A 14,051-nucleotide genomic window follows, 5' to 3' on the forward strand; every position below is an offset into this window, starting at 1 on the left:
TCAGCCTTTCTTCAGAAAGGGAAACTGAGCAAACTCTCTTTTGCTTTAAAGGTGGTGGCAGGAACATGTCTTCCAACCTGGAATCCGTGAAGGAAACGCTTGTTTTCTTAGGAAAGTCACTGTTTACTCTTTTGGAGGCCCTACTTTTTCAAGTGATTCCAAAGCCACAGAAGAATGTTGCTGGTGAAATAGTCCTCATAACAGGTGCTGGGAGTGGACTCGGAAGGCTCTTAGCCTTGCAGTTTGCCCGCTTGGGATCAGTGCTCGTTCTCTGGGATGTGAACAAGGAGGCAAATGAGGAGACCCTCCGGATAGCTCAGGAAGCAGGAGCAACCAGAGCGCATGCATACACCTGTGACTGCAGCCAAAAGGAAGAAGTGTACAGAGTGGCCGACCAGGTATATCTTGGGGTCTCATTACTTTTTGTAGGTTGTGAGAATCCTATGGGATTACGTTGGCATGCATCAGTTTTGCTCATTGGCCTGTCTGTATTAGTGACTTCTAATTGTCTCCAATATCCCCCTACTTTAAAAATAATCTAGGGAACAGGATTTAGGAAATTTTCATTCTTATTGTATGCAAGATGTTATGCTAAAAACCCTATTATAGCACTATAAGGTAAATTATTACCCTCCTTGGAAAACAGGAACAGTGAAACAGAGTGGGTATGAATTTTACTTTAGGAATAGAGCTGACAGTTAACAAAGCTATGGTCAGGACTTGAGTTTCTTGATTCCTGTGTGGCAACCTGTGTGGCACCCTGTGTTCTGGATCACACCCCTACCACATTCCAACTTCATTACTGTAGTGTATGAAGGCTCAAGCTGTGGAAGCATCTTTCTTTGTGGGGTCAGAAACAGATGTCAAGTGCTTTGTCTAAGATCAAATAGGGAGTATATGTGCACCCTCTTTAGTCTGAGTTAAATTCAGGCTACATCTGCCCTCCCTCCATGACTTCCATCAGAATAGGTACTTTTCACAGGTAATTCTAATCTTATCCTGAGAACATTTATTTGGTTTTAGTGGTAGTGGGGCTTGAACCCAGGGCCTTGGTGCTTATGAGGCATTTGCTCTAACACACAAATCTTCTATATCGCCAGTTCTCACAGCCCCTTTTGGGGGTGGAACAACCCTTTCACAGGGGTTGCATATCAGATAAATTGCATACCAGATAGTATGCATTACCATTCAGAACAATGACAAAAATCAGTCATGAAGTAGCAATGAAAATAATTTTATGATTGGGGATCACCACAACATGAGGAATGTTATTAAAGGGTCTCAGCATTACGAAGGTTGAGAACCACTGCTCTAAATGCTTCTTTGGTAATAACATAGTGAACTTTCAAAGTTTTAGGAAACTGAAACTCTGGCATATTGAAAAGCTGTTACCTCATCAAGGGACAGTTTTGTCCCTCAGAAGGACTTCTGTGTCCTTATATATAGTAGGATGTATATACCACATCCCTACATCCACACTGGGATGCATAAACCATGAACCACTCTCCAGGCCAATTAGAGGACTTAGTGTTGCCCAGTTTAGTGGAAAGGGAGGAACCCACCCAGCTTGCTCCAAAAGCCTTTCTACTTTGAATCTTTCTCACCAGTAATTCCAATTACAGGCTATCTGATGCTGTCTGGGGATCCAAACATGTTAAACTCACACAGGTTTACTATGGGACCACATCCCAAGTGCAGCCAACTAGCCAGCTGCACCTGTTTACCTAACATGTTGACTTGCATTAACTACACTTCTCTAGCCAGGCTGCAGCAGTCATGAGTCTATACTCATACACTGAAGACCTTGGTCTTAATGGCAAATTAATATGGGGTCTATGAAGAATTACCTCCCTATCTCTGTCCCAGCTGATTGACTTCTGAAATAGTCTGCCATACCATAGTCTAGCTTGTTGTTCTTCTTTTGTCATTTTGTGGTCTTGAAGAGTATTGACAGTGTGCTCTTCTGCATTTAGGAGAAACAACTTTACTTGAAAACTGACATTCCACTTATTATCCTAGATAGCAGGAAACTACAAGAATATTTAAGGCATGTCCCCAAATGAATGACCAAGGAGCAAAATTTGAAGTGGTACCTAGTGTTTTCTCTCTGCTCAGTTGTGAGTGGCTTATATCCGGGAATCATAGCTTAGCCGTGAATTTAGAAAGTTCAGTGTTGCTTCATGGTACATCTGGGTGACAGGTTATTTTGAAGAGTAAAACCATGATCAAGCTGGGACTATGCAGTTTTCACTTATCCTTGGTATAATACTAAGGGATACTAGCTATGTATTTAATGACTGTGGCCTTCAGACAAGTCAAATCACAATCAGTGTTAGCCTCTTCTCAAATTAAAGAAAGAAATGAAAGAAGTAAAAGGAGGGAGGAGGGGAAAGAAAGGAAGGGAAGGGAAGGAAGATAGGAAGGAAATGAAGGGAACGAAGGAAACAAAGGCAGGAAAGAAGGAAGGGGGAAATAAGAAAGGAAGGAAAAAAACAGAGAAAGAAGGAAGCAAAGACAGGAAGGAAAGAAATGAAGAAAGAAGGAAAGGAAGGAAGGAAACAAAGGGAGAAAAGGAAGGAAGGAAGGAAAGAAAGAAGGGAGGAAGGTAGAAAATGAAGAAAGGGAGGGAGGGAAGGAGGGAAAGAAATAAAGAAAGGAAGGAAGAACAGACAGGCTAACATCTTGAATTTTATTTGTAGTATCTGAAATTCTCTTAAAATTGGTAACTGATTCCTGATTTCCAAAATGGTGGACCTAGTCACTAGCAGAGCAGACGTTTCTTGCTGCTTAACAGTACTAATAACTATGGGATGGGAAACCTGTGTTGTTGGGGAATTTACATCAGCCATTGTGGAGGTTTAGACTAAGATACTAACATGCTTGACAGCCCAGGGCCCTCCAGCAGGTTCTTTTTTACATTCCAAATCTCTTTCTGGAATTTTTGACATTAGCTTCTTGTAGGGCAGTCTAGTTTCTACTCTTCAACTATTCCAGTTGAATTTAATAAACTACTAGCCACTTTCCAAAGCAGACATGTATTTAGATTTTTTCCAGTGCTTTATGTGAAAACTAGAACAAACTGTAGGTTCCCACTATTTCTGTGTCCACAGACCTAGTCAGCCAAGGTAGATGCCAGCCATGTCACCCTAATGCTGGACTTGGGTCTTCCACAGCAGCAGCTTCCACCTTGCCACAGGGATATGTCTTCACTAGTACCATTCTTGTGGTACTGTGATGTATTTTCTGCTATCCATCCAGTTATGTGCACAGACACACACACACACACACACACACACACACACACACACACACACACACACGCATATACATATTTACAGACATGCACAAACACATATACATGTGAACATGCACACACACGTGGGTGCACACACACTCACAGTTAGAGCTGCAAGAGGAGCTGCTGTGATCCTCCTTTATGAAGCCATGGTAACTTCTATGGTAGTTCTTTCTCAATGGTGGTGATCAGGACTGCTAGTGTATGGTCTAAATTGCACTGATGAAATCCAGCACACAACCAAACATAGGGACAGTTCCTGCTTTTTCATCGTCCTGGAGAGGCTCACATGCACTAGGAGCAAAGATGACCAACTGAAAGCTTGGTAGAGGGGAAGGATATACTGTTACACCTGGAGCCCTTCGTTCTAAAGTAACAGTGGCTGGATGCCGCTTCAAGCTGGAATTTGAGCAACAAACATGACTCACAGACCTTATTCCTAAAAGTTTGAGTTGGAGACAAGAAAGCCAGTCTGTTGAAAAAAACAAGACAGGCAGATTCTAATCTGCCTTATGTTCAAGATACATATTATCTTTCTTCTCATTGGCTCCTGCCTTCTTCCTATCTCTGTGTATGCCAGGATGGGGGTCTCTATGCTATTTGGCCATAATAAAGCTGTTCTTATATCTGTCACTTAACTAAAATAATATGCTACTGATAAAAAACATAAAACAGAGTTACTAGACATGGGTAGTATGACTAGCTCAGAGTGGAGAAGGAAAGTGGTATTTTAGCATTCAAGTCTGTGCTGGAGAGGAGAATGAAGTGCCGTGGTGGGCTTGGAGATCTAGTGCAGTGGGGACTCGGCAAAGAGCACATGGATCCAGCCTGAAGTATGGGTCAAGAGAATATAAATATTGGGAAAGAGCTCATATACAGAATTACTAGTCTGATGGTGACACTCTTCTTGTCCAATTCAGGTTAAAAGAGAAGTTGGTGATGTCTCTATCCTCATCAACAATGCTGGCATTGTAACAGGCAAGAAGTTCCTTGAATGCCCTGATGACCTCATGGAAAAGTCACTTGATGTCAATTTCAAAGCACATTTATGGGTGATTTTTTTTAATTTTCATACTAAGTGCAAACTTATTCTGACACTGGAAGTACTTTTCTCTTGCTCTATAACAATATTATCAATCTCTAAATAAAACACACATCTCAATCATAGGGGAGGTTAGGAATCTACGAGGGTTCCTACACAGCCCAAGGTTAGGAATCTACACAGGTCACTACACAGCCTATGTAAGTGCTAAACTACTGAGCTACATCCCATCTTAGCCTCTTAATTTTGGGTTTATCCACTCAGTTGTTCCCTCTTGATCCAACCTGGCCTAACAGCTCCAAGAATCTCTACTTAGCAACAGAGCTTCAAAGTTCCTTCAAAGACAGAACTGTCCTTGTCATTGAGCTACTATTCATCTATCACCAGCAAGTGTCAGTGCTGGCCCACTTGTCTTACATGCGCAATTGGATTTCATATCTTTCAGTTTCTCATCTATGTATCCAACCAATCACAGATCAAAATGTTTTTTTTTTTAAATATTGTTGTCTGTTCCAAACAAGTGCAGACTTTCCTTGTTATCAGCCTTAACTAATACACTTTGTTTACAAAGCTTTACACTGTCTTGGGTATTATATGGTCTAGAGGTGGTTTAAAGTGTAACAAGGATGTGTGTGGCTCTACACAGAGCTTCACTAGTTTATAAAGAAATTTGAAGTCTGCCATCTATAGGAGGTCCTGGGCCTGACTCTTTCTTAACAAAGGGAATGACTGTGTTCCTTGTATCGGGCTGGAGAGGTGTTTGTAAGGGACCACAGAACTTAAAATGTTTTTTTCAAGAATAGCTAATAAGTACATCTATTTTGGCATGATTGGATAATTTGGAAATGAAAGGGGAATTATTAATGAGCAAGTATTAATCAGGAATGTCTTAAGCTAACCAAGACCTCATTCTGTGCCTACCTGGGGAAAGCATAGCTTCTCTCAGTGTGTACCACATGTCACCATCACCAAGGGACTGAGCCCTGACTTTCACAGTACTGCACCCAGGCCCAGAGGATACAAATTCCTGGCCTTACCTGCAGCCAACCACTTCCCACACCCACACTCCACACCTCTTCCTGTGGCCCCTTCCTGCCTTGCTGTTTGTTAGCCAGTTGTTTCTAGTCCTGTTCACAGCTCAGCCTTCCCTAAGCAATGCTCTCTCTTGAGAGGATGCACTGAAGATCACCCTTCCTTCTTCTCACACCTTCTCCAGCTTCCCTTCAGATGCTTTGACATACATTTGGGGTTTCTATGTTTTCTATCTCCACTCTTGCTACAGCATAATGGTGCTGCTGGCTGGTGTTCTTGCTGTCCTGAATGATCTCCAGGAGAAAAATGGAAAGATGCAGATGTTAGTAACTACTGTGTCCTTGTCAGAACTACTTCTCTTGTCCCAAATGTCCTTTCATTTGTGTTTTATGTGTGCTCGTGTGTGTGTGTGTGTGTGTGTGTGTGTGTGTGTGTGTGTGTGTGTGTGTGTGTGTGTGTGTGTGTACAGAGCTATTTCTCGAGCCTAGAATCCATTTTCTTAATCTCCTTGTCTGTATCTGTGGTTAATTTCTGCTTGTTTCCCAAGGCATCTTCCTCAAAAGTCCATTGCTCTTCCTGTACCAGGTTCCCAGGTTTAAAAAAGTGATGAAAAAAAAGTGATGATGTTGTGTACAGCTGAGACACAGCTTATGCCCACTGTCTAAAAACATACTTTACTTTCTGAATTGATAGACCGCCTTTCAGTATAGTCTGGCTTAAAACAAAGTTCTTTCTCAATGGAAGCGGGGTGTCTTATGAAGTATGTTCAGGAAAAGTTTTAAAATCAGAATTAAGCCAAAGAAGGAAACAAAATAAACACCTAAATGATAATGCCTGTAAGAACTCATGAGTTTTGGATTACAGCTGTCACAACTAAGATTTTTTTCCTGCACTGTGTGTAGGATTATAGTCTTAATGTTATATATATATATATATATATATATATGTGTGTGTGGTGTGTGTGTGTTGTGTGTGTGTGTATGTGTGCAACATTATATTTTGTATTAATATATATTACATATATAAATAAAGCATTAATATGGATAAACTATTTTTAATATTCTTGAAAATTCATGGTAAAATAATGGTTAAACAGCATAAAATACTCTTTAATGTGTGCTTAGGTTCTTAAATCCAATGTCTTTAGATAAATTCATTAGCTTAAAAAAGTTTTATCACAGTATCTGTATGCATATCTAAGAAAAGCCTAGAGTGTGCTATTAGGTATTAAAAGCTTTTCTTTGCTCGTCTTAGATGTATAAAGCCTTCCTTCCCACTATGATTGCTAACAACCATGGCCATTTGGTTTGCATTTCAAGTTCAGCTGGACTAGTTGGAGTAAATGGGCTGGCAGGTAAGAGAATTCCTGACAACCATAACTTGCAGAATTCCATTAAGCCACTAGCATTCACTCCATGTACTCATAATAAAAATGTCAATGAACTAAAGATCTGATCAGTAAGGTAAGTGAGAATTGTTTTGTGTAGCAGAACTGCTGTCAGACAGACTGACATCAACCTGGACTGTGTGCTTTGGGGTCATGTGGTCTCATGCAGCCCCTATATTTATGAGAGAAGGGAGACAGTTGTGTACATAGAAATCAAGTTCACTGGGCACAGTTGCGGGATGCTAAGGAGCCCACCAGCCTTCTCCTGAACTTCCATTAGGTAGTCTCCAACTGTGAACCTACAGAATTTGGAAAGTAATAAACTGTCTTCACTTTTCCACTGGCTAAATGCCTGCATGACATGTCAGTCTCACCTTTCTTTCCACACCCAGCCAATTTGATAACCCAGTTGGCAGATGACAAAGAGATCCACACGAAGGGCTAACTTGGGACACTCACCTTCACCAAGAGTCTGCCTTACATAGTGTGCATAGGGCACCGATACTCACCTTCTCCAGGAGTCTGGTTTTGAATTGTCACATTGATATTATCTGTACCTGTGTGCAAAAGTGCTAGGGGTTTGTTTAAAACTTTGGCATTACTGGGAGGTGGAAGAACTGTTAGAAGTGTACGGAAGTTAGAAGGCCACTGGGAGTGTGCCCATGGAGGGGAGACTGATGTCCTGGCTCCTTCCTGCCACAGTCTTTGTCTCTTGACTGCCATGAGGTAAGCTGGTTTCCTCTGTCACATGCCCCTGCACAATGATATTGCTTTACGTTGGTCCAAAAGCAATGAGACCAAATAACAGTGAAGAAAACTCCTTAAAGCTATGAGCCAAATAAACCTTCCCCTTTTCAAGTTGACTGCCTCAAGTGTTTTGTTGCAGTGGTAGGGAGCTAGCAGAATCCTGGTCCTGTGAGTGGGGCTGACTGTGGAAGCTTCATCTTGCTGTGTTTCAGAAACTCATTACTGGCAATATGATCTTTATAGGGAGGACATTTATTGCTGAGTACCACAGACCATGCTGAGCTTTCTTGCTTAGATTCCTATATATTTTGTATGTATTTATACTTCCTGCGGCTAAGTTATTTGAAATAAGGACTGTCCATCCTATGTCCTGTGTAATAGCTGACACAGGCTCAACAAAGTGTTGACTTACAAGTGAATCTAGCAGTATGTTCTAGAAAGCACCTGGCAGCCTTTCTCATCTTGGAGTCCACTAGTTTCCATGGCCCATGTTCCTACTTACTACATATTCCTCCCCACACAAAGAACTTTTGAAATGATTACCAAATCTTCTGTTGCAATTAGTATTGCCAGTGACTTTAATGTAATGCCATTTAAAAACTTGACAATACAAAAGACTTCAGAGATATTGTGCATCTGGCTCTAGATCACTACAATAAAACAAATCATGTAACACTTTTGGTTACTCCAAGCATATAAAAATTTTATTTATATCATTTTGTAATCTGTTAAAGGTATTATGCCATTATAGCTATTTTTAAAATGCTGTGCATACCTTATTTTAAAATAAATTTGTCTTAATTAGGATTACTATTTCTGTGATGAAACACCATGACCAAAGTGGATTATTTGGCTACATTGCATCATCACTGTTAATCACTGAAGGCAGTCATAGCAAGAACTCAAACAGAGCAGAATCTTGGAGACAGGAGCTGATAATGAGGTCATGGAAGCCTGCTGTTTACTGGCTTGCTCAACATGACTTGCTCAGTCTGCTTTCTCGTAGAACCCAGGACCACCAGCTCAGGGATATCACCACCCACAATGCACTGGGCCTTCCCCTATTGATCACCAATTAAGAAAATGACATACAGTCTTGGTTGGTATTATGATGGCATTTTCTCAATTGAAGCTCCCTCCTCTCCAATAACTCTAGCCTTGTCAAGCTTACTTAAATCTAGCCAGCACAATAGAACTTCTAAAGATCACCTGAGCTATTGGAAAGACAAAGGCAGACTTGTTCAATGCAAGGTTGGCATTAATCTGTGAACCATAAAGAACTCAGTCACTGAGCTGCATGGTGACATAGAATGTAAGGACCACGCAGACTTGGACACTTCAACTCGCTCTCTCTCTTCCAGACTATTGTGCAAGTAAATTTGCAGCCCTCGGATTCGCTGAATCTATGTTCATCGAAACATTTGCCCAAAACCAAAAAGGGATCAAAACTACAATTGTGTGCCCATTCTTTATAAAAACTGGAATGTTTGAAGGTTGCACGACTAAGTAAGTATGCTTTTTGATTTTAAAGGCATTTAAATTGACTGTCTGCCAATCTAATTTTATTCTTTTCTTGGAGTTGTTTGGGTCTTTTTCTAAAGTATTTTCTGACCTATGAGTGGTTTCAAAATTGTATTTCACACAAGTGTTTAAGGTGCGAATTGATGTGGTTTATCATCAGTGTCCAACTATTACCCATTCTGTGAACCCCAATCTGCTTTTCTGCTTCCTGTCCTGGCCAAACCTTTCCTACCTTCCTTCCTACCTTTCTCTGCCACCCAGTGTCCTGCACTTCTCTGAGGCTAGGCAAACCAGAAGTCACTGAAGGAAAACGCCCTGATGGAATCCTCAAAATCACTCCATATGACTGTATTAACATCAAAATTGTGGACTGACCACAGACAGGTCCTACTCATAGCACTATAGGCTGTAAGTTCAAGAGCCAGGATGGAGTGAGGCGTATAGCCACCATCTTGTTGTCAGACCTTGTTTGCCAAAGGGAAACGAGAAAGGACAGAGGGAAGGTTCACCTCTGCTGTGGCTCTTCCCATAAGGGCACTAATCTTATTCACAATGGCCCCACTCTCATGACCTAATTACTTTCCAGTATCCAGCTCCTGATCCAGATGCTTCATGTGGTCATTGGGCTTAAGAGTAAGTTTGGGGGAACACAATCACACCCTTACAGACACAAATACCCAATTTTGCATCTCACGAACATAGCCCAGTTTATTTCCACTAACTCACTTCACTCTTAGACCATTCAATAAAGTTTTACTTGGATGACTATTTGTAAAATGAATATATTAATTACAATGAGTTTGCATTTCACATTATACTTGTGCTATTAGTACTTGGACAACAAGTGAGTAAATATAAAAATAGATGAGGATTGAGAGAGAAAGGGGTATGGCAATGTCTTATACATTCTTTATCCCTAACCTTGAGGAATGATTTTTTATTAATTTGATTTTTTTGTCTTTCCTTAGATGTCCTACTCTGTTACCAATTCTGGACCCAGAATATGCAGTCAGAAAAATAGTACAAGCTATTCTGCAGGAGAAGCTTTACGTGTATATTCCAAAGTTTTTATACTTCATTATGTTCCTAAAAAGGTAATGGCATCAATCTCCATGTCTCCCCATGTGCCAATCACCAGATTATGCCAGGTCCTACAAGGAAGAGCCACTCAGAAAATGCTAGTTAAATTATCAGATTTTTAAAAGGAAAATCTCCATACTGATTTTCATCTCCCTTTATTGACACAGTCTCAAATTTATTCAGTTGCAGGGCGTACCACCATGATTATAGGGACCCTCTCTAACAACTTAGTATTATCAAAAATTAATGGGTTTACAAAATGAGCTCTGAACAGATTTAAAAGTTATTTGGTTTTTGTTTAGTAAAGGTGTTCTTACACTCATCGTGAAATGATCATGATCATGTCAGCATAGATATGGGATCTGTGCTTCCTCGAGTACAGTCATCCAGATGCCTTAGGAATCTGCAATATTGGTAAAACTGTTGATTGCTATTAAATTTCACCAATAAGGTAATTATAGAACTCCAGAAGAAAAATCTTAAAGCCAGGCAAAAAAAGGCTGGGTATAGAGTAGTAGCAGAGTGCTTGCCTGGCACCACACAAGGTTCTGGGTTTGATTTACTGCACCAGAAAGAAAAAAGGAAAAGATGAAAGGAATGAGAGAGAAAGAGGGAAAGAAGGGGAGGGAAGAAAGAAGAAAAGAATGAAGGATAAAGGAAATGGGATGGAAGGAAAGGAAAGAGAAGAGAAATGAACCAGAGAGAAAAGGGGAGAGGGAGGGAAGAAAAAAGGAAGGATGAAGGAAAGGAAAGGAAAAAGCAAAGAAGAAAGCAAAAAAACAAAGGAAGGAAGGGAAGAAATGAAAGAAGGAAAGGAAATAAAAGAAAGGGAAGGAATAAAGAAGGCAGGATGGAAGGGAAGAAAAGGAAAAAGAAGAAAGGAAAGAAGCAAAGGAAGGGAGAGATGGAGGGAGACAGGGGAGGAAGGAAGGAAGGAAGGAAATAATGGAGGGAGAGGGGAGTAAAAAGGAAGAAAAGAGGGAGGGATTGAGGGAGGGAGGAAGGAAGGAGGAAGGAGGAAGGGATGAAAGTGCATTGGAAGTAAAGAGGAAAAACAAGAAGGAAATGAAGAAATGAGAGTGGAAGGGAGGAAAGAACAGAGAAAGAAAGAAGGAAGAAATGAAGGAAGAAAAGGGAAGAAGGAGGAGAAGGAGGAGAAGGAGAAGAAGAAAAGGAGGAGGAGGAGGAGGAGGAGGAGGAGGAGGAGGAGAAGAAGAGATAAAAGAAAGGAAGGGAAGAAAGGCAGGAAGGAAGGGGGAGGGAGGAAGGAAAAGAGAGCATTGTTGGCTACTCCCTGTGTGCTACACTGAGTTTCAATGCTGAAATCCAGCAGCAAAAACTTGGGAACTCTGGCCCAAGTGCAGGCTGCTGCTGAATTGCTGAGCCCACTGTTCATTCCCAGTTTCTCAGTTCAGTTTCAATGATGCCTGGTGTGTTTGTGCCTCCCCTGACAGGGACCACACCTTCACAAAGAACACACTCCATGGCCAGCCACCACTTTCTTTTGAGTTGAATCGGTCTTCTGTATCTCTTGTTACTTCTCTCTTGGTCCACCAGTTCTGTACACAGCTCTGCTTCCTATGACAATGACAGTCTTCAAATGTTTGAGTATAGGCATTAGTCTTCAAGTTTGTCACATGGCTAACAGTCACAGACATGCTTTTTCCCATTACTAATTATATCTTCTTTGTGCAGTGAACCAGAAATCATTCTTACACCTTTTCCCTTTCCACAAATCCTCTAACGCAGGAGGCATCCCTGTGGTTGATGGGCTATGGGAGCTGCACAAGGAATCTTTGAGTAGCAATTGAAACCCAAGGATATGACCCTGCTCTTTATCAAGCCTGTAATTCTTACATGCTCTGTGTTCTCCAGGCCTCAGTTGCCTTGTCCACAATGATAGTGTTTGGCAGTGCATACAAATTAGCTTAATGTCTAGTTATTAGGCTGTATGTGTCCCGAAGCACACTGGGTATATCTTGTGTAGTAACAGATTGTGCTGTGACAAAGCTAACTCTAAGAACACGAAGCTTCATTTTTTACTCTGAATAATTGTGGAAGCTATATCACTTTAATGGCATATCCATTCTGGGACATGTTTTGGGAAAGGACTAGATCACTCTGAAGAAGTAGAAGAAAAACAAGCATGCTCGGTGAGAGAAATTACATGAAACACACCTTCAATTCTATGAAAAGCAGTGTGTGCACCATGCACCACTCACCATTCAAGGATCTGGGGTTATATAAAAGAATAAGACACAAAGCAGCCCCTATCATGATAGAAATTTTCTTCTCAGGGATAGATGTCAGGTGAGTAAACAAAAGGAAATGGGAAAAAAGGCCAGGTGGGCAGGCTGTCTCATACCTCTGACAATAGCATTAGGGAACTGCTATGAGTTTGCAGCCATCCTGGGCTTTATAGTGGGATCCTGTCTCAAGACTCTCACCCCTACCAAAAGAAGCTATCCTGGGTATTATAAGTATTGTGCGTAAATATTAAGGCAGAAAGAGGAATCTCAGAGCTGCAGTGACAAAGAGAAACAAGTGGAGATTTAGGTACTGATGGAAAATTCCCCAATACATTAACAATTTACCAGAGCCCTGAAGTTGTGGAGGACACAGACCGCTTGGAGGCCTCTGTGTGTCAAACAGGAATAGAGGGCACAGACCTCCCCTTAAACAAATCTCAGGTTTTCAGCATCTTCTTGTCAGTTTCCTCACTGAAATGTTAAGTATCAAGGTCAGCAGGGGCAGAGTGCTGGATGTGGTCGGGGTATCTGTGGGTCTTCCCAGGCACAGATGGGGATGGAGGGGTAAACATCTTAGGATCTTAGTTTGCTTGGCCAGCTGCAGGAGGATCTATTGCATCTCATCCTCACAGTGGCCTTAGGGAGAAAGTCACCCTCAGTGACCTTCATATATCTTCATATATCTGAGGATATGGAGGTGGACAAGCTGGTAAGTTGCCTAAGCTGGTATTGAAAGTGCCAAAGCTAATCTCCAGGTAGATCTGCCTACTCTAAACATACCAACAATCCCAGTACTTTAATGTACATCTTTACTCTACTCTAAATTCATGGTATTATAAGTTAACTGAATGTCCTAAGCAGTGCAGGAGACCTCTGAGCCCAAGCCTGCGTGATGAGTGCATGACCAATGACTTCATCTTCAGAAGTGACAGTCTTCAGCTGACCTAGCAATGATGTTTTCACAGCTGATAGCCAAAAACATTTACTCTTGTGTTCTTTTTAGCTTCTTGCCTATCGAGACAGGAATGCTTATAGCTGACTATCTGGGAGTCTTTCATGTGATGGATGGCTTCACTGGCCAAAAGAAGAAAACTCAAAGATAAGTTCCATGCCCGATGTCATCTGATCCCCATTGCTACAGCAGGCTTCTTTCAAAGAAGAAAGGTGCTTCTGTCTGACCAAACCCAAAGACAGGTAGCACCCGTGTTCTTCTATGGACCAGAATGTCCTTCCAGTGTCATTTAAATGCAATGCTACTATTTTCTTTTATGTTGAATGTTTTTATTGTTGTTGTTTGTTTGTTGGAAAATAAAAATAGCCCTTTTGTCATTTCCATTTCAACAACTAGATCAGTGAAACCATGTACACACAAACAACAAAAATAAGCTCAGCGATATATATATATATATATATATATAATATATATATATATATATAGTGCATGCACATATATATGTATGTAACAAATATAGTCAAAGAAAATGAGGCAATCTGTGTGAGGGGTGATGTAACAATAGTTGCAGGGAGAATAGCTGGGAAGGGCTAAAGGGAGGAAAAGTGGGGGGTATTTCAATTAAATTTTATTTCCATTATAATATTTTTAAATAAAACAAAAATTTTAATTGAAGGAGAGAGAGAGAATTGCCCTAAGTATGGTGACTCCTATGGAACAGGTGGTTATGGCTGAACTTTTGTGGA

General features: G+C 41.0%; 1 protein-coding gene across 1 annotated transcript; it reads left to right on the forward strand.

Moving 5' to 3' along the window:
• The first annotated feature begins 65 nt into the window (after window positions 1-65).
• On the forward strand, window positions 66-13,456 carry LOC100760372 (short chain dehydrogenase/reductase family 16C member 5). Its single transcript, XM_035438709.1, has 6 exons — window positions 66-398; window positions 4,216-4,347; window positions 6,624-6,723; window positions 8,865-9,009; window positions 9,993-10,118; window positions 13,357-13,456. The coding sequence occupies exons 1-6, from the start codon at window positions 66-68 to the stop codon at window positions 13,454-13,456; spliced, it is 936 nt and encodes a 311-aa protein (XP_035294600.1).
• The last annotated feature ends 595 nt before the right edge of the window (window positions 13,457-14,051 follow it).

The sequence above is a fragment of the Cricetulus griseus genome, chromosome 2, assembly GCF_003668045.3.
Source record: "Cricetulus griseus strain 17A/GY chromosome 2, alternate assembly CriGri-PICRH-1.0, whole genome shotgun sequence".
In the NCBI taxonomy this organism is placed as follows: Eukaryota; Metazoa; Chordata; class Mammalia; order Rodentia; family Cricetidae; genus Cricetulus; species Cricetulus griseus.